At 47.3% G+C, this 23,409-nt stretch overlaps 1 protein-coding gene across 1 annotated transcript in view; it reads left to right on the forward strand.

Moving 5' to 3' along the window:
* Nucleotides 1-1,965: 1,965 nt before the first annotated feature.
* Nucleotides 1,966-23,409, forward strand: part of PECAM1 (platelet and endothelial cell adhesion molecule 1) — a 55,746-nt gene continuing 34,302 nt past the window's right edge. The window contains exons 1-5 of the mRNA XM_082860472.1: nt 1,966-2,219; nt 2,306-2,332; nt 10,944-11,237; nt 15,327-15,632; nt 18,754-19,029. Of these exons, the coding sequence (XP_082716598.1) occupies nt 2,036-2,219; nt 2,306-2,332; nt 10,944-11,237; nt 15,327-15,632; nt 18,754-19,029 (1,087 nt within the window). The 5' untranslated portion in view covers nt 1,966-2,035. The remainder of the gene's footprint in view (nt 2,220-2,305; nt 2,333-10,943; nt 11,238-15,326; nt 15,633-18,753; nt 19,030-23,409) is intronic.

Here is a 23,409-nt window from a genome sequence, read left to right on the forward strand (position 1 = left end):
TTTTTTTTTTAATAGTTTTTCTCTTGATTGAACCTTTTTTGGGGGTGGGGGGCAAAGCAGAACATTTATTCATGGAGTATACTTTATCAGTCTTTCATATTATGACTTCTGGATTTTAAGTCATAGTTAAACCAGCCTTTGCCCAAGATCATGAGGAATTCTTCTATGTTTTCTTCTAGAACTTTTATGTTTCATTTGTACCTTCAGATGGTTGAATCTGGAATTTATTCTGGTGCACAGTGTAAGTTGTGGGATATAATTTTTCCACTTTTCTTTTGAAACATTAACACATTTTTGAAATAAAGCTTTATTTTCTCCTGGTGTTCTAAAAGTACTAGCATTGTGGATGAAACAATGACTAATTTTTAGAAGTTTACTTTGGAACTTAGGGGCATGCGGTGGGACATTTATCAGTATGGCTTGAATGTCACTTTGAGAAGCAAAAGTTGCTTACTCTACAGTTTGTAAAAGTTACCTTTGAAACCAACATTTATTTTATTACTCAGGGCGTTTCCTTTTTTTTCCTGCCAAATCAAAATTTGGTAGCTGGTGGGGGTAATTTCCAGTAGGTTGCCAAAGGAGATAGTTTACAGTGGGGAATGGAAAATACAAAACAACAAAAGTAAAAAAAACACAATAGAGGGCTTCCCTGGTGGTGCAGTGGTTGAGAGTCCACCTGCCGATGCAGGGGACACGGGTCCGGGAAGATCCCACATGCCGCGAAGCGGCTCGGCCCGTGAGCCATGGCCGCTGAGCCTGCGCGTCCGGAGCCTGTGCTCCGCAAAGGGAGAGGCCACAACGGTGAGAGGCCCGCGTAAAAAAAAAAAAAAAAAAACACAATAGAAAAAAATTCCTTTATGCATGCATTGCTCTCTAACAGCTCTTATCAAAACTTCCATTGAACTGTAGATCACAGAGGTATTGTTCTCTAGCTGGAAGCCACCACTTCTTGGTACTTGCCCTGAGGCAGAGAAGTCTTTGGTTTCTCTGGTCCCCGGTCAAATCTGACTTAGCTTTACCATGTGATGGTATTCAAGGGTAGCATTTCAGAAAGCAGCACCGTGACCCCAAGGCAATGATCATCTAATTCAGACAATACAGTTAACTTGTCCTCTTTCAGTCAGTCATCCATTTTGCTAATGTTTTTGGTCATCTACTAGGTACCAGGCACTGTCCCGCCGTCATGGAGCCAGCAGTCCACTTGGGGGAGGAGCAGCTATTATGGCACACGGTAGAAAGTGTCCGACAAAGGAAGACTAGGGAGGTGAGGGGGCCCAGAGGAAGGGCAGCTCAGTGTGGGGAAGACAGGGGACGATGCTAGAGGATTGATGCCTAAACTGAGTTATGATGAATGGGTAGGAATTCGCCAGAAAAGGAGAGGGGAAAGGGTACTCCAGACAGGGGAAGAGCATTGGCAAAGTCACAGACATGTGATGTGTTCTGGGAACTATAAATTCTAGCAACCAGAATGTAGGGGCAAGGAAGGAAGAGGTGAGAGACCAGGCTGGAGAGGTAAGTAAGGGCTGGATCGTGCAGGATTGGAAACTTTCTCTGCAGGGCAATGGGGGGAGCCATTACAGGGTCTCCCTGACAAACCTGCAATTTTCTGAAAAAGTCAGCCCTCTCCATGCCTTTGTCAGGAAAGGCAGGAGGTCCAGGTGTAGGCTGTATGGAAAGAGCCCCCTTGGAGGGGCCAGAGGAGAAACAGAGATTTGGTGAGTGTCCAGGGAGAGAAGCCCTTTGCGGGGAGGTCAGAGAGAGGGAGGAACCCTCTCTGGCTGCCATGAGAAGGGGGCCCCAAATCCAGGCCAGACGCAAGGAGGGTCAGGAACGCTGAGGCAAATGTCACTTGTGGCTTTTTTTCCCTCTAAACAAACTAAACAAAGCAGCTGCGCCCGGTGGCCCCTCAGGAAGGCCAGTCATTTCCTGAAGAGATATGAGGCCGCCCAAGCATTGTTCCCGGTTTCCAGCATGGCCGCCATTACCTGACCAGCGCCACGGCCGGTCTGTCCGCGGTGCCTGGAGAAGCTCCCACATGGGTCTCTGCTTTTCACGGGGCAGGTTTCTCACCTCCGTCGCGTGGGAAGTGGCTTCTGCCTCCGGAGCATGGCGCAAAAGCAGAACTAACTGCCCGAAACCTTCGCTCACTCTCAGGATGCAGCTGGGGTGGACCCAGGGGGGCACGATGTGGCTCCGCGTCCTGCTGACACTTCTGCTCTGTGAGTTTTCCCTCTCTTCCCACATCACTTAAACTTCACGAGAATTGAAGCTCGTGAAGTCAACATATTTCTCCTGTCTTTTCCAGGTTCAAGCCTTGAGGGTCAAGAAAACTGTAAGTTGTAAAATTCCTCCCTGTGACTCTTAAAACTCATGTCAGATTGCTCGGGTTTAATGTTTGTAACAATTCAGAAACATATTCAAATTGTCAGCTAAAGTTGATTCTGCATTTAAAGAAGGTTTTGGAACAAAACCCTTATTCTAAGCCAAGTTTTAATCAGCATGTTCTAGAAGTAGCATACATTTCTAGATCCTGGCGAACTGCTGTTTGTTAGGATGGGGGGGGGGATAAGAAAGTGATTCCATAATTTGTTTTTTGTTGTTCTACCATAAATTTCTTTTTTTCATATCCTACCCTACCCCTGATTGTTTATTCACAAACGAGATATAATCAGTTTGTTAAATCCATGAAGTCAGAACATAGTTTATTTAGTTATTTTTTTAAAATATTTTATTCATTTATTTTTGGCTGCGTTGGGTCTTAGTTGCGGCATGCAGGATCTTTCCTTGCGGTGCTGGGGCTTCTTTCTAGTTGTGGCGTGCGGGCTTAGTTGAGGATCTTAGTTCCCCAACCAGGGATCAAACCCGTGTCCCTTGCACTGGAAGGCGGATTCTTAACCATTGGACCACCAGGGAAGTCCCAAAGTCAGAACATAGTTTAAATTGTTGTTGTGACTTTTTTTTCTCCTAAATGATCTAAAACAGATTAGATATCATTTCCCATCTACCCATGAGGCTACGACGGTATCTGCAGTATTTTGTGCTTGGGCATGGGAAGTGGGGCTTCTGCCTGTCTTTGAAATCTGGTCTGTCATCCACTTTAGAGCTAATTTTGAATCATTAAGATGAGCAGGTTTGGAGACTTCCCTGGTGGTCCAGTGGTTAGGACTCCATGCTTCCACTGTAGCGGGCACAGGTTCGATCCCTGGTCGGGGAACTAAGATCCCATGTGCTGCACGGCAGTGCAACACACACACAGAAACACATGCCCACACACACAAATAGATAAGCAGGTTTTGTTTTGCTTCATCTGGACCGTGTGAAGGAGGGGACTGGGCTGAGTCTGGGGGCTGAATAGAGGGAGAGCCCACAGAACAGGATCCCCTTGTCAGAGGTCACTTCATTCCACGCAGAGTCGGGGTGACTGGGTTGCAGACAGTTGTACAGCTATTTGGAGATGAGGTGTGTGGGTGACACTGGTTTATTGAGCCAAGGCTTGGAGCGGTAGCTCTGCGCAGAGAGGGCTCGTGCTGGCTACTTAGCAAAGCCGGTCTGGTGGGTCTCCTGTGCGTGTGTCCATGTGCTTCGATGGGTGTTTGATTCCCATGGCAACCCATGGAGGCAGGATGTCCATTATCTTCATAATCAACCTAATTGACTGATGATATCTCTGCACCTCAGAGAAACAACCGACTTGTCCAAAAAGAGCCGGATAGCAGGACATCAGCACCAGAACCTCCCCTTCCCAAAACCTGATTGTCCGGAGCCTGGAGCCATAGGCCTGACTCAAATCTTTAAAGCCACTGTTACTCTGTCTGTCTGAGCCTTTTTCCCAATCTGTAAAATGAGGGTGATGCATCAGTATGAGATGAGATTAGATAAAAAGAGGTGACGTGCCAGCCCAGCATGCGGTGATTAGTAAATAATGGTTTCCTATGGTCCTAGCTCACCCACCATCATGGCTCCTGCACCTCCCTCGCTCTGTCCACTCCAGCCCTTGTGCCCTTGCTCTAGCCCAGACCACACCCTGCCAACACGTGTGCCTCTGGGCTTCTGCTTCTCTTGCTCCAATCTCTCTCCCATCTTTGTCCTCACCTCAGGGGGAAGTAAATCGCTCCCTGCCCAGGTTTCCTAGAGAAAGGTCCTCGTACCTTCGGGGGAGACCTCAGAGCCGCAGGACCCAGAGCCGGGAGGCTCTCCTACTCCCTCCTCAGGCTTCTGCCCTGTTTTATACAAGGTACCTGTGCAAGATCACCACTGGGTGCTGGCAGAGTTGGGGCTGGGACCCAGGTCTCACATTCCTCAGGCCACCCAGGACCACGTTGCACGTGCACGACCTGCCAGCCTGCTCCATGTGGCCTACTCCATGGTTGAGGTGCGTGGTCCGCCCTGGCCCTTCCTCTCCTTTTACTTCGGGCCCCCGCCCAGCCCCAGCCGGCCAGTCTCAGGAGATGACCTCAGCTCCCTCTTCACCTAGAACACAGTGCTGTCTGGAGGGAACTCCCTCCACTTCCCGCCCTGCCCCGGCTTCAGGCTTATCTTCCTCCCCACCCGTCCTCCTGACTTCCCTCCTGGCTTCAGAAGCCGTGTCTATCCCATGGTGGGGCAGGGCCTGCCTGTCCACCTGGGCTCCGAGCCCATCCCTGGCATCACCCTCCTCCCCCAGGCTCTCACGCTGTCTTTATTCAGCCTCCACCCCACTTTTAGTATCTATTCTTTCCTTTCAGTCTACAAACATGATTGGTAGCTCTTGGTTTTTTAGGAAAACGAAAAATCACAAACAATCCCGCCGCCCCCCCAGACCCCCCCGTTTATCTTGTGCCCCACTATCTATCCACTCCCTTCCTCAGTCAAACTTCTCCAACGCCTGGTTTCTAATCACCATCTCTGCTTCCTCACCTCTCAGGCGCCCCTACCTAGCAGGTCTGGCCTTGGCCCCCACGCCTCCCTGCCACTAGAACCCTCTCATAGATGCCATTATCATGTCCAGCCCTTAGCCTTTGGGACCCCGGTGTTAGCACAGAGCCTCTTTCTTTGGCCTCGTAGACCTTCTTCCCTGGTGTTCTCCCACCTTTCTGACAAGCCCTCCTTTTTTCCCCCGGGAGACTTGGACTTTCCCAGGGTCTCATCCTCTCTGAAGCTCAACCCCCCCGCTCTGTACACCTCCACATGCCCACCCTCTAGTCCACTCCAGCTCTGCCACTCTCCCGACCATCAGGCTTCCCACGGGGCCAGTGGTTGACATCTCCTCCTAGTGGTCCCCCGGGCCCCTCCAACCAGCTGCGCCACCGAGACTTTGGCTCCGCCCTTACCTTTCTCTGGCTTTGTCTCCGTCAGCCCACGGCACCCATATCCCCCTGGGTACCTAATCCAGGAACCTTATCTTCCACTCTTTGCCTCAACCCCCATAGCCAGTCAAACAAGTAAAATACATATTACAAATGTTATTATTAATGACATTTAGTACGTTCATAATGTTGTGCAAACATCACCTCTTCTAGTTCCAGAACATTTTCTTCGTCCCAAAAAACAAGTCCGTTTGCACACACTAAATATGTCTCAAGTCCACCCCTGCCCCTCAGCACCACTGCATCTGCCTGCGCAGGGGCTGCACCAGCTTTCACCTGAGCCATCGTCCAGGTTGGTACAGGCCTCCAGTCTCTCCTCCAGCCCACAGTGATCTTTCTAAAGCTCCAGTGTCATCCTGTTACCGCCTCCCCGGCAAAACCCTCAGGACAGGGCACAGCTTGTCAGCATAGTGGGCAAGGCTCTCTGTTCTGCCCCCTTCTACCTGGCCCCCTGGACCCTCCAGCCTCACACTCTGTCTCCTGTAACCACCAGCGCCCAGAATGCATTGATTTCTCATGCCTCTGTGCCCTGGTACATGCTGTTCTCCCACCCCGAGCACCCCACCACCCTTTCCTGTCCTGGTCCAAGGCTCAGTTCAGGGGTCACTTCCTTCAGGCTTCCCTTGGCCTCTCCTGGGCAACCCTTCCTCCTGGTGCTTACATGATTGTGCTCCAGCTATCTGGGTCCCCACCAGCCTGCACAGTCTAGGACAGCAGGGATGCTTTCTTATTCACCTTGTAATCCCAGCACCTGACACAGGTGCTCAAGAAATGTCTCACTGAAAGGGACTCGAACTGAACTTGGAGGTGCTTGAGATTCAGATGAGCTGGGTCAGCACACTCCATTCTGAGCACCGCAGTTCATCAGAGCCTCCATGCCTCATGGCTCCCTGGATTTTCCTGACAATGATGGGGGGCCCCTTCTTCTCCACCCACTGCCCCCTTTCTTTCTGAGTCATTTCCAGGTTGAGGGCTGAGTGGCTGGCTGAGTCATGATGCCTCATCTTCCCTGGAGCATCAGCATCTGCTGACCCGCAGCCTGAGGTAGAGGGAAGCAGGTCCCTTTGTTTTAGGATCTGGGGATTTGGCGCTGTGGTCGCTAGGTGCCTTATCTGTGCTGTGGTGACTTTGTTACTTGGATCGTCTCCATCAGCCCCTCGTCTCTCCAGGTTGAAAAGATCTGGCCTCTTCAGGCTATTCTACAACCCCGTCCTTCCATTACAGTTCTGAACGTTTTGTGTCCTGTCTCCAAAGAAACGCATCAGAGGTGGTTCACGGGCCCCCTGACACCCATCTGTGAACCTGCGGGAGGCCCGGGTTGTAGCAATCACTCTATCGTGTAAATAATGAGACCTACACACAGGTCTCATTACTGGCTGTTCCTGGAAAGTTTATTCACAAAGAGGATAATATTTTCCATATTATCTTAATAATCAGGTAGAGATTTTTTTTTGAATTTTTGAATATTTTATTTATTTTTTTATACAGCAGGTTCTTATTAGTTATCCATTTTATACATATTAGTGTATACGTGTCAATCCCAATCTCCCAGTTTATCACACCACCACCAGCCCCCCGCCATTCTCCCCCCCTGGTGTTCATACGTTTGTTCTCTACATCAGTCAGGTAGAGATATTTGAAGGTTGGGTGGTGTGTTTGTTATCTATTGCTCCTTAACACATTATCCCAAAACTTAGTGGCTTAAGATAACAATTTATTATCTCACAGTTTCTGAGGGTCAGGAATCTGGGAATGGCTTAGTTGGGTGGTTCTGACTCAGGGATCGTCAGGAGATTGCAGATAAAATGTTGGTCAGGGTTACAGTTATCTGAGGGCTTGTCTGACGCTGGGGAATCTGCTTGTAAGCCCACTCACGAGGCCGTTCCTCACCATGTGGACCTCTCCATAGGGGCGCTCATGACATGGCAGCTGGCTTTGCCCAGAGTGAATGATCCCAGAAAAGGAAAGAGTGACCAAGATGAAAGTTGCAATGTTTTTTATAAACTAATCTCAAAAGTCACCTATTGGCACTTCTGCTGTATTGTCGGTCATAAGACCAGCCCTGGTCTGATGTGGAAAGGGACCATATGTGGGTGTGATAACCGAAGGCAAGGCTCACAGGGGCCCGTCCTGAAGGCTTGATACCAGAAGGGTGGTGGTCGTGGTGATAAAATCTAGGCTGCTGTTCTGTTGCATCAAGTCAATGAGCTGGGATCCGTATCTTTTTTTTTTTTTATAATATTTATTTATTTATTTATTTTTGGCTGTGTTGGGTCTTCGTTTCTGTGCGAGGGCTTTCCTCTAGTTGCGGCAAGCAGGGGTCACTCTTTATCGCGGTGCGCAGGCCTCTCACTGTCGCGGCCTCTCTTGTTGCGGAGCACAGGCTCCAGACGCGCAGGCTCAGTAGTTGTGGCTCACGGGCCTAGTTGCTCCGCAGCATGTGGGATCTTCCCAGACCAGGGCTCAAACCCGTGTCCCCTGCATTGGCAGGCAGATTCTCAACCACTGCGCCCCCAGGGAAGCCCTGGGATCCGTATCTTGAATAATTTTTTTAATATAAATTTATTTAGTTTTGGCTACATTGGGTCTTCGTTGCTGCGTGCGGGCTTTCTCTAGTTTCGGCGAGCAGGGGCTACTCTTCATTGCAGTGCCCTCGGGCTTCTCACTGCGGTGGCTTATCTTGGTGTGGAGCACGGGCTCTAGGTGCATGAGCTTCAATAGTTGTGGCACATGGGCTCAGTAGTTGTGGCTCGCGGGCTCTAGAGCGCAGGCTCAGTAGTTGTGGCGCGTGGGCTTAGTTGCTCCACTGCATGTGGGATCTTCCTGGACCAGGGCTCGAACCCACATCCCCTGCATTGGTAGGGGGATCCTTAACCACTGCGCCACCAAGGAAGCCCTGTGTCTTGAATAATTTTAAAAAATGCTTTTCCTTCTCCTGTCCTGCCTTCTTTTTTTTTTTTTTTTTTAATTCTTTTGGCCACACCACACAGCATGTGGGATCTTAGTTCCCCGACCAGGGATCAAACCCGTACCCCCTGCAGTGGGAGTGCAGAGTCCTAACCACAGGACCGTCAGGGAAATCCCATGTCCTGCCTTCCTTTCTTCTTCCTTGTGTGCTCCCGCTGGCCATGGAAGTGTGTGGTTCCTACCAGTGAATCAGCTGCGTTAATTTATTAAGCAGATGTAAATTAGATTTGCTTAGAAAAGCAAGGTAGGCAGAAGCGTCTTGTGTTAGTGCACATCATCCTTTCTAAAAAACTGCTACCTGATGCTTTAGCCAAGTTTGCTTTAAAATTGTTAAACGGTGGTAGAGCTCCCTAGGGATGGTCGGTAGGAGACCCAGGCAGGGCTGGCGCTGAGGCTGGAAGGCCTGGAATAGGGAAGAACTGTGAAATGCAGACTGTGAGCTCTAGGTGGGCAGAAACTGTGACAATCTTACCCTTCTCTGAACCCCCAGTACTGGGTGCAGTGCCTGGCACAGAGACGCCCCCTTCAATGTCTGCTGAATGAATGGTACTGAGGAAGCAGGAAGGAGGTGTCAAGCAGGGGCCAGGCATCGGGCAATACAAACCTGCCCCTTCAGTGCTCTCAGCCACCTTGGTTCCGTCATTGTTCAAGATTAAAATACAGGGAAGGCAAGTATTAGTGTTCCTACTTTATAGGAGGAGAGGTGGTAGTCTGGAGAGGTTAAGTACCTCCCAATGACGCCCAGCTAATGACTGTGGGATCAGGCGTTTGGACCGGGTGTGCCTGACTTGCTTTCTTCCTGTACCCAGTTCTGTGTTCCAGTCTGGGGTGTACCAGCCATGGGTATGCATTTCATTCAGGATGATGACACTAAAGTAGCCCAACACAGTGGGATGACTAACACCGGGAGTCTGGAGAAGTTGCTGTAATTCTCCTGGGAAATTAAAAAATTGTTGGGTTTTAATTTTTTTTCTGAAAAAATTGACTAGAAATATGATTTCAAGAAAGACCTTTAGAGACCTCAAGACTCAAGAGTTGGTATTATATCTGTGACTGACAGAATCTAGCTAACATTTTGCAAGCAATTCATCTGTGCCAGGAACTGTGCTCCAAGAACTTAAACTCAGGTTCTCATTTACACTTACTGTTATTATGTCCATTCTATGGATAAACAAACTGAGGCTCAGAGAAGCTCAGTAACTTACTAAAAGCCACACAGTTTGTGAGCAGAGATGGGATTTGGCCCAGGAAGTCTGACTCTGCACTCATCTTCTGCTCTTTACCATCTCCTGATAGAATCACTGTACTAAACAGCATGGCTTAAAATGGAGAAGGAGGTACTGAAGGAGTAGGGAGGCTCGCCTGTCCCTACCTGGGAAGGAAACGTTTTAATCTATGGGAAACTAAACATGGTTCAGAGAAACTTCTGTTCCGAGAGCTCACCCAGCAAGCTCCTCAGACCAGGAGCTAATAAGGAATACAGAAAGACAGAAAAGGGAATTCTAAAGATTACTGCTGTAAGAAATAAATTTAAACAATCATCTTGTTTCATCTCATGACTAATCAGATGCCATTTTTTGTTAAATTAATTGCTCAGAAAAAAAGGCACAAGGATGGACTGTTGTATTCAGTTTAAAACCTGAGACATATTATAGACAAGTTAAATTTTAAGGTGTTCAAAAACAGTTTGACGTTATTAAAAGAGAGAGAAAGAAAGACGATTTTTTGCCGGTATCTCTGGCCAGCTACCTTACTATACCTCTTTTTGTTTGTAAAATGATTTGGGAACACTTATAAAAAATATGTATTATTGTTCAATAGGATAAAATAAATAAGGAAATCAGAATGAGAGGAAAATATGGCAGTCAAATAAAACTGTGACTCTTTTAGCACAGAAAAATGCATCCCAAACGTTGCTAGAGGTAAAATTTGGGGCTTATACTATTTAGCAGCCAAAGCAAAAACGGGAAGCAAGATGCATGAGAAAAAGTGGTTTCAAGTTCTCACCCATCTGGTGAGGCTTCTGACTTCATCAGCTAGAAAACACCAGTTGAGACTGTGCTAATTTGTTCAGGCGGGGGTGGGTGGGTGGAGTGGGGCTGGGGGAGTGGTTCCTGGACGTGAACATGTGATTTCGGAATGGTGGTAGCCATCATTTATCAAGCAATTACCGCGTACCAGGCACTGGTACACCCAGGAAATCACTAGGTACTTTCCTGCTCGTCTTACAACAACTTACTACGTAGGTATTATAACCCCATTTTATACATGAGAAAGTTGAGCTCAGAGAGGTTAATCACCCAAGGTCACACAGTAAGTGATGAGCCAGGACTTGAACGTTTGTCTGCTTGAATCCTATGCTCTCTCCAGGGACCACCATGTGGCAGCTCACAGGCTGCATACATCTTATGGACATGTTTTATTTGTCACACTCCGAAGACTGCCACCTTGTCATGGTGGGAATATGAGCAGCTTAGTATCAGCTGCCTCGTGCTTGACCCGCCACACACAGTCACTACTCACCTGGGACCCCTGGACACTATACTGCATGGATGTGATGATACCAATCTGATGTGGTGACGTCGTTTCTGAGATAACAGGTGTGTCTGCTCTCCTCCCCTTGGCCTTTAGCTTTCACCATCAACAGCATCCACATGCAGATCCTGCCGAAGCAGGAGGTGCAGAACGGGGAAAACCTGACCCTGCAGTGCGTCGTGGATGTCAGCACCACCTCGAGTGTCAAGCCTCGGCACCAGGTGCTGTTCTACAAGGATGACGTGCTGTTTCACAACGTCTCCTCCATGGAGAACACAGAGAGTTATTTTATTCCCCAAGCCCGGGTCTATGACGCGGGGACATATAAATGCACTGTGATCCTGAACAACAAGGAGAAAACGACTGAGGAGTACCCGGTGTTGGTGAGAGGTGAGTCCTTGGAATGGAACACAGCTCAGGCAGGTGAAGCGTGAGCACATGCAGGAGCCAGCATGGTGATTGAACGAGTCGCAACACCGGACCTACCTGCCCGTCCGTCATCCTTCTCACTCATCTGCCCGACACTTTCCTAACCTGGAAATGCAGGCATTAGACATGCTCCCAGTACACCAGGCTTTTCCTCACCTCCATGCCTTTGCACATGCTATTTTCTCTCCCTGGAATACCCTCTTCATCTCGTCTCCTCGTGAACTATTTCTCCTTCAACACTCAACTCAATGATCTCTTCTCTGACACTTTCCTGAACAAAACTGATCTCCCCCATGGTCCCAGTCCTTACAGCTCTTATGCTGTCTCTGCGTTCAGTGGTATTGGTATCAAGGTCATGGGGCTGCGTGTTGACTCTGGATTCTGCAGTCACTCTGCCTAGATTCCAATCTGGACAAGTCCCTTAACCTCCCTACACTTCAAAATTCTCATCAGTAAAATGGAGATAATAATACTGCCGAGCTCAGGAAGTTATTCAGAGGATTAAAAGATATCCTGTTAGTAGAGAGCTTAGTGCAATTTCCAGCACATAATGAGTTTCCAATAAGCGGCAATTACTGTTTGACTCGATATTGCAACTTTCTCACGTATCTGTCTGCTCTTCTGGATTTTGAGATCCTGAGAGAAGAGATGGTGTTTGGTCTAATTTTGTATCTCAAACAAACAAACAAAAATCTGGCTCATAGTAGGCACTCAATAAATGACTGTGGAATAAATTAAACAGTTGAAAACAGCAAGTAGTAATAGAGATGGAAAAACAAGAGAAATATCATTGTGGGAAATTTGGGTCATAGAATTCCATCCGTCCATTCATTCATTGATTTACTCCTTCAAGAAGCATGTCCCAAGGCTGCAAGTCAGGGAAAAAAAATAGGTGCTAGACATGAAAATGCATCTGACAGGTCCTAGCTCTGGACGCAGTTACAGTCCTGTGGGGAAGAGAGACATGTAAACAGATCAACAGTCATCTGATCTGAGCGCCTTGGGAGCACAGCGGTGGGAGGAAACAATTCTGCCTAGTGAAGTTAGGGACGGCTTCCTGGAAGAAGGGACACTGGGTCCAGATATAGAAGATCGTGTGGGAATTTGCTTGATGGTGAAGTGGGGCAAAGGACAGAGAAAAGGGATGTAGCATAAAAGTGAAAGCGCAGAGCTGAGAAAGAGGTTGCCAACCCAGCAGAGTGCCCCTCGGTCAAATTCTCCACCTCCTGAAGACAGGTCTTCATGTCCTGTCTCTAAAATAGAGATCACTGGGAATCTGTGTGTACCCTTGAAGGTTGCTTTGTTTTTTTTTTTTTTTTTTTTTTGTTTTTGTTTTTGTTTTTTGCGGTACATGGGCCTCTCACTGCTGTGGCCTCCCCCGCTGCGGAGCACAGGCTCCGGACGCGCAGGACCAGCGGCCATGGCTCACGGGCCCAGCCGCTCCGCGGCACGTGGGATCCTCCCGGACCGGGGCACGAACCCGTGTCCCCTGCATCGGCAGGCGGACTCTCAACCACTGCGCCACCAGGGAAGCCCTGCTTTGTTTTTTTAATAAATTTATTTATTTATTTTTGGCTGCGTTGAGTCTTCGTTGCTGTGCACGGGCTTTCTCAAGTTGCGGTGAGCGGGGGGCTACTCTTTGTTGCTGTGCGGTGGCTTCTCTTGTTGCGGAGCATGGGCTCTAGGCGTACGGGCTTCAGTAGTTGTGGCTCATGGGCTCAGTAGTTGTGGCCTGCGGGCTCTAGGTGTGCAGGCTCAGTAGTTGTGGCGCACGGGCTTAGTTGCTCCACAGCATGTGGGATCTTCCGGGACCAGGGCTCGAACCCACATCCCCTGCATTGGCAGGCGGATTCTTAACCACTGAGCCACCAGGGAAATCCCGGTTGTTTTGTTTTGAGGATTAAATGGGTAGCAGATGAAGCCTTCTTAGTGATGGAGTGTTGGATGAATGAATGGCCCGTTATGTGCGAGGTGCTTGCCCAGACCATCCTTAGAAAGAAGTAACCCTTTCATCAAACAAGAAGCAGGAAGAACCAGTGGGCAAGTGTTTGGGGGCGTTTTCCTTTCAAAAGTATACAACCTCTGGCCACCTTCCCGTCAGGCTCTGAGGCTCACAGGGGAGAACGTGACTACATCACCCCCCAGGCCAGTTCCTCTCTGGGTGTCCTCTGGTCTGTCGGAGCACGGCTGGCCAGACATCCCTTTGTGTCACCAGGGGCAACAGCCACAGGGATGCAGACCAGCCCTCCTCCATCTCCACTGAGGACAGGGGAGGAGCCAACAGGTCCAGGTATTCACGTTAGTGATGAGGAAAGATTGGCAGGCCAAGAGTTTGGGAAATGTACGTTGGAAAGAAATGCGCTGGCAAACTTGGATGATTTAATGGATACAGTTTGTGAATTCAGCCCTGTGCCTCCTTGACAGCTGCTGACATAACTGTCATTTCTGCACTTTTGAGCTCACTTCTGTGATCAGAATAATCATTCATACTATTGTTACCTCCAGTAATAAGAAATACCACTTATCAGGCCCTCATGAGATAAACAATTCTAAGTGCTTTACACATGTTGCGTTTTCCTCCTGCAGTTGCACTGGCAGATAAGCCTGGTCCCTCCCATGTACAGGTGTGTCTGCTGGCACTTGGAGAGGTTGGGTGGACGGGTCCCGTAGAAGGCAGAGCCAGAGTGAGAACCAAGATCTATCTGACTCCACAGTTGGCTTGTCCAACTCTTGATTATTATGATAGGTTTTTGCAGTAGACAAAAGGCAATTCGTTCATTCATCAACCATTTATCGAGTGCCCACTCTGAGCCAGGCTGAGGACCCAACCATGAATAAGACATGACCCCGTCCCTTGCGGAGCTCGTGTGGGGCAGGGCAACACCTTTTCAAACAGCTGCCACCAGAAGTGACAGCAGTGGTGAGAACACAGTACAGATCTCCTTCCCAAGAGGACAGCCCTCCATCAAGAAAAGAGGTTCATGAGTCTTAGGTGACTGGGGGAGGTGGCACATACAGGAAGAGGCAGTTTTAGGATACAAGCAAGTCTGTCTGACTCCAAGGTGGAATTCATGATCCCCAGACCACGGGGGCTGGATGGGACATCTAGACTCAGCCAGGCTTTCCTAGCTCCCCCGAATCTGACCTTGGCTTACTACCCATTGTATTTTCCCCTCCAGCCCTTCCTTGGCTCCGGACGGCCCTCCTGAAAAGCCACTCCTATCACTTGGCACAAGCAGATCCCCATGCACATGTGCGCCCTGAAATGCCTGTCCTTAGCCCTCATCCCACCTCATGTGTCCAAATAACCCCCTCCCCTCAAGATTCCTCTCAGGCCCTATTCCTTTCTAGGATCTTCTCTGATCCCCCCAGGCAAAGAGAGCCTCCTCCTTTCCCTACTGCTCCGTCACTCACTGTCTCTATGACACACTCTGATGCTTGGTTATTTTCAGCTTTGCTTTTTGAACTGAGAGGCCACGCCTCCCTCCTCTCCCCCGACCCCCCCAACCTCTAGCTCTGGAGTCACACAGACCTGGAGTCGAGTCTCAGCTCTGGGGCTTGACGGCTGTGAGTTTTTGGATGAGTCTTGAATCTCTCTGAGTATTACCTTCTTCATCTGTAAAATGGGCATAATTTTCTCTTTCCTGCCCACCCAAGCATTTTATTATGAGAATTAGAAAATTGGGTCATGGATATAAAGTCAATCCTAGCTTGTGGTAGGCATTCAATAAATTATAACAACAATCACAATAATATCCATAAATACTGGCTGTTTTGTTTCATTTTTAACTCTATCAGTTGGGATGATTGCCTTCCCAATGGAGTTATAAACATTGAAAGCACCAACCACATCTTAAACATATTTTATATTTTTCAAAGTACCTGGTACGGTGCTGGAAACATACTCGCTCAGTAATTACCTGGTAGGTAGCACTGAGGTTCTGGGAACAAAACAAAAGAACCCTCAGATGGGTCAGCCACAGTGACTCAGCTGAGGGACGCTTGTGCCACTGGAGCAAACATACTAACGGACTTTCTCTTCCCCCAAAGGAGTGTCCGATCCCAGGGTGACGCTGGACAAGAAGGAGGTCATAGAAGGCGGGGTCGTGATGGTCAACTGCTCTGTCCCAGAGGAAAAGGCTCCAATACATTTCACAATTGAAAAATTCGAACTAAATGTAAAAGGCGTCAAGCAAAAAAGAGAAAAAACTTCCCAGAACCAGAATTTTGTGACGCTGAAATTCACAGTTGAGGAGCAAGACCACGCTATATGGTTCCAATGTCAAGCGAGGATCGTTTCCGGGACCCACGTGGAGGCCTCTAGATCCATCAGGAGTGAACTGGTCACCGTGAGGGGTCAGGGTCCTACTCTCCTTTTTATCATTCTTTCTGGTTTGCTGGTTTGGTCTGGGGAGGAAGAGCCCAGAATTGGAAAGGGGCTGGGGCCTTCTGGCTGGACTGCTGTCTCAAGACTGTTCTTAATCACTTTATGTTTTTCAAACTTTCTGACTGTGACACAGTTAAAAGTATATATATACATATATATTTCCCAACAACACTTAACCTTAATATACGATGCATTTCGCTATTTTTCTTTCTATTCTCTTTCAGTTTTTTAAAGCACTGGCCTCGACTCCCTGAAATGATGCCTTGCGTGACCTGCAGTTTGGAAACCATGGCTTTAAGCCAGTGAGGATCAGACACCAGGAAGTAGGATCTGGAGGGGATCCAGAGGGAAGGGGGGCCAGGTCCTCAGCCTTTGCCGCCCAGGTTTTTTGTTTTTGTTTTTTAATTTATTTATTTTGGCTGCGCTGGGTCTTAGTTGCAGCACGCGGGATCTTTTTTAGTTGCGGCATGCGGACTTTCAGTTGCAGCATGCGTGCGGGATCTAGTTCCCTGACCAGGGATCGGACCCGGGCCCCCTGCATTGGGAGCGTGGAGTCTCACCCACTGGACCCCCAGGGAAGTCCCTCTGCCTCCCACATTTGATGAGGGACTCCACTCTTCTGCCCACCCTTCCATCCCCAAGACATTGGACTAATAGGAAACAAATGAGGTGACCTGAGAAATGCTCTCAGGAGAGAAAGGCAACAGCAGAGGGGAGCCTGGGTGTCAGTGTCCAGGACAGAGAGAGCTCAGAGCTCCAGGTTAGGCAACCCAGCAGCTCCCGGTGACCTGAGAGGGAAGCAGTTGTGAAGCAGGGAGGAATCAGGAGAAGGCACAGTCTACTGCAGAGAGCCGCAAATGTATTCGGGATAGGAACCCTAAAGCTTATCATAACTGACCCTCTGCTTTTGGTACCTTACTTCACCTCTGCCCAACGTGTATGCATAATACTTTATTTATGTGTATATATTTACTATATAGTATTATGTATATATAATATATAGTATTTTGTATATACGATATGTTTCTTATTATAATACATGGTGTGGGTTAAATTTTCAGAAAACATGGTACTATATAAAGTATGAAATGACAGTCTTCATAGTAAGTACCACTACTCAGAGAAAACCCTTGTGTGGTCTTCTAGACTTGTTCTGCTCATTCATCATGCACACACACAATTTTTGCTTGTTTTTCTTTGTTTTTACAAAAAAATAGGATCAGTCAAACATTCTACTTTATAACTTCTTTTTAACAACCATAACATATATGGACTTTTGTCCATATCAGGAAGTACAGATCTTTATCATTTTAGTGGCAACTCGGAATCCTGTGCCCTAATATGTTTTCTATTGATGGACATTTAGGTATTTTCCCACTTTTTTGCTATTAAGACAATCTTGCTTATACTTATAACTTACACATACTTATACCTTCTGTACTTTCGTGAGTATTTTATTATTATTTATTGGTCAAATTGTTGATTCAAATGTTTTGTGCATTTTCAGTATTGAAAGATATCGCCAAAGTGCTCCTCCAAATGCACGAACATTTCCATCAAAAGTGTTCCATTTTCCCACATCCTCACCAACACAGAATATTATCAATGTTTTGTTATTTTTGGCAATCTGATTGAGGTGCAGTGATATATCATTGCTGTGATTTGTATTTCTTTGGTCTTCCATGAGGTTGAGTATGCTTTTTATGTTTATTGGTCTGTTACATTTCCGCCCCCATAAACTGCCGGTTCATACACACTTTGCCCATATTTACCACTTCTGGTTGATTTGTTTGAGCCCTTTATAAATTAAAGGAATGTGCTCTTTCTCAGGTACTATGCAAATATTTTACTCAGTTTGTCATGTGTCCTATTTTTTATTTCCATGAAGAAGCTTTTAATCTTTAGTTAATCAAATTTATGCATCTTTTGGGAATTCCCTGGCTGTCTAGTGGTTAGGACTCAGCACTTTCACTGCCATAGGCCCAGGTTCGATCCCTGGTCTGGGAATTAAGATCCTACAAGCTGCACAGCACAGCCAAAAAAAAAAAAAAAAAAAAAATCTATGCATCTTTTTTCCTTACGGTATCCAGTTCTGTGATTCACGCCTAAAGTTCCTCCACACTCCAAGATTATTAAAGAAAAAAATGCACCTGTGTTTTCTTTTGCTGTTTCTGTGCTTTAACTTTTTTTTTCTTCCACATTTAGATCTCTGGTGCATCTGGAGTTAGATGCTCTCTCTTTTTGACTTTTACTCAGGAAAAGACTTTTTTTTAATTATAACTTTTTATTGTGAATTTAAATGACTTTACAGTAAAAAAAAAAAGAATATTAAAGTATTATATTACTCTGAATTCACTTTTGGCATTTTTTAATGTTCTTATCTACATTTTACATAGTTGTAATCTGTGTACATACTCCCTTATGCACTGCTGTTTTTTTGGTGGCAGCAAAGGCCTGGCCCTATTTCTCTCACCATCTCCTGAAGATCTGACACCCTGATATCTGACCCATGTCCATATTTTATTAAAGCAGTGTTTTTCAAACTGCACGAGTCATGAAATCAATTTAGTCTGTCACAACCAGTATTTTTACAAAAGAGGTAGAATAGATTAGAAATCACTTTTGGGGGGGCATACGGTTATTTAAATATGCATTTCCACGAAGCTGCACTTTGGAAAGTGATGGAATATCTAGGCTGAAATGCCAGAGGTCCATGAAATGGTGCGATAATTACCTAGGAAATCCTTGGTGGGCAGGGGGAGAGTCTGTTTGTCACTGCTGTGATGATTTCTGAGGTCATTTGAAGAAAGTTCTGTAGATGCGATCTAGGGAAGATGGTTTGGCCTTTGGGAAGCTCAAGGAAGTTAGAGAACTGAAGTTAAGAAGAAGGCTGAAGATGCAAGAATGAGCTAGAAGGGAGGGAGCATCAAAGCAGCCTAGGCTACGGTTTTTGAGAGGAAAGGTTGGATTTTTTTAATTAATAAGGAAAAACTGTGGTTGGTATGAAAAAGAACAGAAAAGGGGAGGAAGTGCCTTTCCCCCTCACCCAGGTTTGAACCTGAATCCAACCAGCTTGTCCTCTTCTTGTAGAATCCTTCTCTAATCCCAAGTTCCACATCAGCCCCAAGGGAACGATCATAGAAGGGGATGATCTCCACATCAAGTGCACCATTCAAGTGACGCACCTGGCCCAGTCGTTTCCGGAAATCATAATCCAGAAGGACAAGGCGATTGTAGCACACAGCAGGCATGGCAACGAGGCCGTGTACTCAGTGATGGCCACGGTGGAGCACAATGGCAACTACACGTGCAAAGTGGAAGCCAGCCGCATATCCAAGGTCAGCAGCATCGTGGTCAACATAACAGGTAGGGCTGCTGCTGGAGGGTGTCGGCATATGGCGGGCTCAGGAAGCTGCTGTGCTGAAATCCAGGATGGACAGTGAGAGCTGACCCTTCTGCTCCTGCTGGTCTGAATGCATGTGCTCAGGCAGGGCCATGGTGCTGGTGGGGAAGAGTCAGTACAGAGCAAGTAAGCCGCTCACTGTGGTGGTTGAGGGTGCAGGTTGTGGCATCAGATCCCAACCCGGCCACTCAGTACCTCTGTGACCTTGGGTGCGTTATTGACCTTCTCCTTGCCACAACTCTGAGATGGGGATAATGACAGCCCTCTAGGACTCTTACAAGGACCAAAGGACATCACCCTGCCATAAAGGGCCGCATACAGAGTAAGCACTCAGTGAAGTGTCAGCTGGCGTTTCTATTATTACATCACGTTTTTCTTTCCTCTGTGCCAAATACTATGCTAGATCCCTGTATCCATGTGCAGGTCCTATGACAGGGTCAGGAATGAGAAAGCATGACTAAACTCAAAAATAATAGTCCCAATTCCTCTTTGTTGAATACTGTATGCCTGGTTTACATACATTTTCATTTCGAGCTCACAACTGTAGTATAAGGTAAGAATTATGATCCTGGCTTTATGGAGGTGGAAGCTGAAGCTGAGAGGTTAGGTCACTCACCCAACAATTAGAGCAAGGGTCACCCCCAGGCCTGTTAGAGTTCCAAACCCATGTACCTAAAAGTTCCGTTGGACTCCTTCCTCCTTTTCCTGGCTTTCCTTTTCAAAAAGTACTCTACTTTGGGAATTCCCTGACGGTCCAGTGGTTAGGACTTGGCCCCTTTCACTGCTGGGGCCCAGGTTTGATCCCTGGTTGGGGAGCAAAGATCACGTAAGCCATGCGGCCAAAAAAAAAAAAAAAAAAGTACTCTGCCTCTTCCCGTGTATTGTATGTATTCAGGCACTAGAATGTAAGCTGATGAGGGCAGGGACATTATCTGTTTCATCCAGTGCTATATCCTTAACACCTAGAACAGTGCCTGGCACATACTAGGCATTCATATCTATTTGTTGACTGAACAGATGAGCATTGGATAACAGTGTTCCAGAGGCAGAGAGAGTCGGCACTGCTTGGTTCCTAAGTGAAAGTGTTCATTCATTCATCATTTGTTCACTCATTTGCTGAAAGCCTCCTCTGTGTCAAGCATAGAGTGGACAGTCACAGTGACAGTCACCAGTATCATAGGTGGGCTGCCAACTACCCAACCAGGTGATTGGCCTGTGTGGGGCCCTGCTAACAATTTAGTTTATTATTGAGAATGACAAGTGTTTTGGTGGCACATACTGTTCACTGATAAAATATAATTATCTCATTAGAGAACAGTATTCAGTTCAACATATACTGAGCACCTTCTGCATGCTGGGCAACTTTTGGGGGATAGGGAGCTGCCTAAGGCCAAGCTTTGCCTTCGAAGAATTCACAGACATAAATAGATCATGAGAATGCAATGCAATGAACAGCTACATTAAAGGGATGCGGGTACTGCTGTGGGAGCTGCAGGGACCACGTGACAAACACATGGGCCGTTTCACCAGTTAGAGCAGCACCCCGACCCCTCAGGCCAGCCGACCTGAGGGAAACGTAAAGCATCTTTGGACCATAAGATACTATTGTTGTAGCTGATCCCCCACATCCACAAGTCCAAGTCATGCAGGGTACACAAGTCAACCAGGAGATGAGTCGCCCTGGCCCAAGAAAGCACAGCGTCAGACTCGGCCTGCCTCTCCCACCCCCTCAGCCTGGTGCTCTGTGGTCCTGTTCCACGTAGAGCTACCGGAGCCAGGCCAGGGCTGACAGGCAACACCCCCACGTTCAAGTGCTGCAAGCCCTTGGACATGGCTCCAGGCCCACTTATGCATCTGGTTTTCCACTCCTCTGTTGCTATCAAGCCTCACTGTAAGTGGCTCTATGTAGTGATGTTGGAGAATCACAATAATTTTGTGAACATAAAAATCACTGAATTAGTAATTTGTCTTTGGATTGAAAGTGGGTTTCCTTCACCCCTCACTGTCCACCTTTTCAGACCCAATCTGCCACCAGTGCTGCCAGGACTCTCAACTCTGCCCTTTCATCTGGTCTCTACAATCACACCCTAACTCTGGCCCTCACACCAGGATGGTTGCAGGGGTTCCCTAAGCATCTCTGCTCCAATTCATCCTTCAGCCAACCTGTAGGAGAAGCACCTATTCGACATCATTATTCAGGGGCTTAGCCGCCTTCACCTTGACTCCACCCCCTTCCAAACATCCCATCCCACTCTGCCTGGAACATCCTTTCCCCTTGGCCACTGGAAAACCTCTGTTGTCCTTAAAGACCAAGCCGCAAATCTCCCTCTAGGCTCCCCCAGGCAGAGTCCCATGGTCACACCTCAGTCCCCATCACACTCTTCTCCTGTCTTCGTGTCAACTGTCACTATAAAGATTTAGCATCCTTCTCCACCGCCCTGGGTGAGCTCTTGAAGGACCAGGTCTGTGGCTCAATTCATCTGACAACATTGATACTTAGCACAGAGCCTGGCACATTGTAGGAACTCAGTAAATATTTGTTCAGTGAGTGAACAAAAGACCCATCCTTGTTAACCCCCATGATGGTCCAGCTGGTCTGTTTACGTTACCTCCTTTACAAACAGACATTCCCTGACAACATCGTATTCCTAATTCTAAACCGCTGTGCACCCACCCTAGCAAGCTGTTTTATATTTTTTGCATTTTTGTTTACATGTTTTTATTTTTTAATAAATTTATTTATTTATTGTTTATTTTTGGCTGCATTGGGTCTTCATTGCTGTGCACGGGCTTTTCTCTAGTTGCGGAGAGCAGGGGCTACTCTTCATTGCGGTGCGCAAGCTTCTCGTTGTGGTGGCTTCTCTTGTTGCAGAGCATGGGCTCTAGGTGCGTGGGCTTCAGTAGTTGTGGCACACGGGCTCAGTAGTTGTGGTGCACAGGCTTAGTTGCTCCGTGGCATGTGGGATCTTCCCGGACTAGGCCTCGAAGCCGTGTCCCCTGCATTGGCAGGCGGATTCTTAACCACTGCACCACCAGGGACGTCCCTGTTTACGTGTTTTTAAATGTACAGTCATTGCTGTGGGATTCTTCCTGTCGTTTTTTTCACATTTTTTGGTGTTTGTCCAATGAGATCGTAAGGCACTTAAGGAGGTCAGTTTCTTTGGTTCCTTTTCCCCACTCCTAACCTAGAGCTTTTGATGGTGATCTGAAAATAGGTAAGTCGATGTTTATTATATGGAAGGACAGAGAGATGGAACATGCCTTAATGAATTAATTATTGGGATATCACCTTACTTGCAGTTGTATTTTATTCCCTGTCAAGGAAACTAGGAAGACACTGTGGACTGATTATGATGGAAATGAGTTCTATTTCCATCTGTGGAATATCAGTGAAGACGATGCCAGTGTTGGTTTTTACTTCCAAACCTCTATGGCAGATAAATTTAGAGCCAAAGGTAGAATTTGGTCCCTGACTCCTAGTTGCATTCTCAAACCTCTAAGAAGGTTTCCTAAGAGAAACTTTGAGTCTCAGTCTCTTTCTTAATGTGAAGATAGTGTCAAGCATTACTGGCTCCTTCTTCTTTCTGCATCAAGGGTCATAACCGTGAAGTCACCGTACATTTGCTTACACAAAGGATCCAAGTCTCCACATTGGTTAAGTAGTTAATTAGTAATTTCCCTGCTGCTGAAAATAAAGACATTCACCGTAATTATAAAATATTGATATAGTTCAGGGGATGCTTAAGTTAGGAGATGGCAAGACTTCTTGAAATACAGCCTCAGTCTTTACTACTGTTGACATCCAACCTACATTGTGGTACTAATAACTCCTTACAGTAGCGTAGCATGTTATAGTTTACAAAGTGTTTGACCTTGGGAGGCTTCAGGTGGCATCTTCATTCTTCTCCATGGGGAGTGCTGGAGGGATGGTGGCCAAGCTGCCACTTGTCCCCAACCCCATGCCATGACCCTGCTTCAAGCTTGGACTACATCGCCCCCTGCTTCCAGTCTGGGCCCCTCCAACCCCATCCATTCTCCTCCCAAAGATCTCCCTGCAACACACATCCAATGCCATTCCCCTGACCCAGACCCTCCATGGTTCCCACTGCCCTGAGGACATAACCCACGCTTTTTTATGTGGTTCCCAAGTTCCTTGAAGATCTACAAGCCTTCTTCTTCTACTCCCACTATGTCCCAGGCTGCCTGAACTTTGAGGTGCTTGAACCTCCTGCCAGGCCTTCCATATGCTATTCTCTCTGCCTGTGATACTTTCCATCTTTGCCTGGATAACTTCCTCCAGGAGCTCTTTCCTGATTCTTCAAGCCTAGGTTCTGTGTCCCCTC

This window comes from Leucopleurus acutus (assembly GCF_964270905.1).
Source record: "Leucopleurus acutus genome assembly, chromosome: 19".
Classification (NCBI taxonomy): Eukaryota; Metazoa; Chordata; class Mammalia; order Artiodactyla; family Delphinidae; genus Leucopleurus; species Leucopleurus acutus.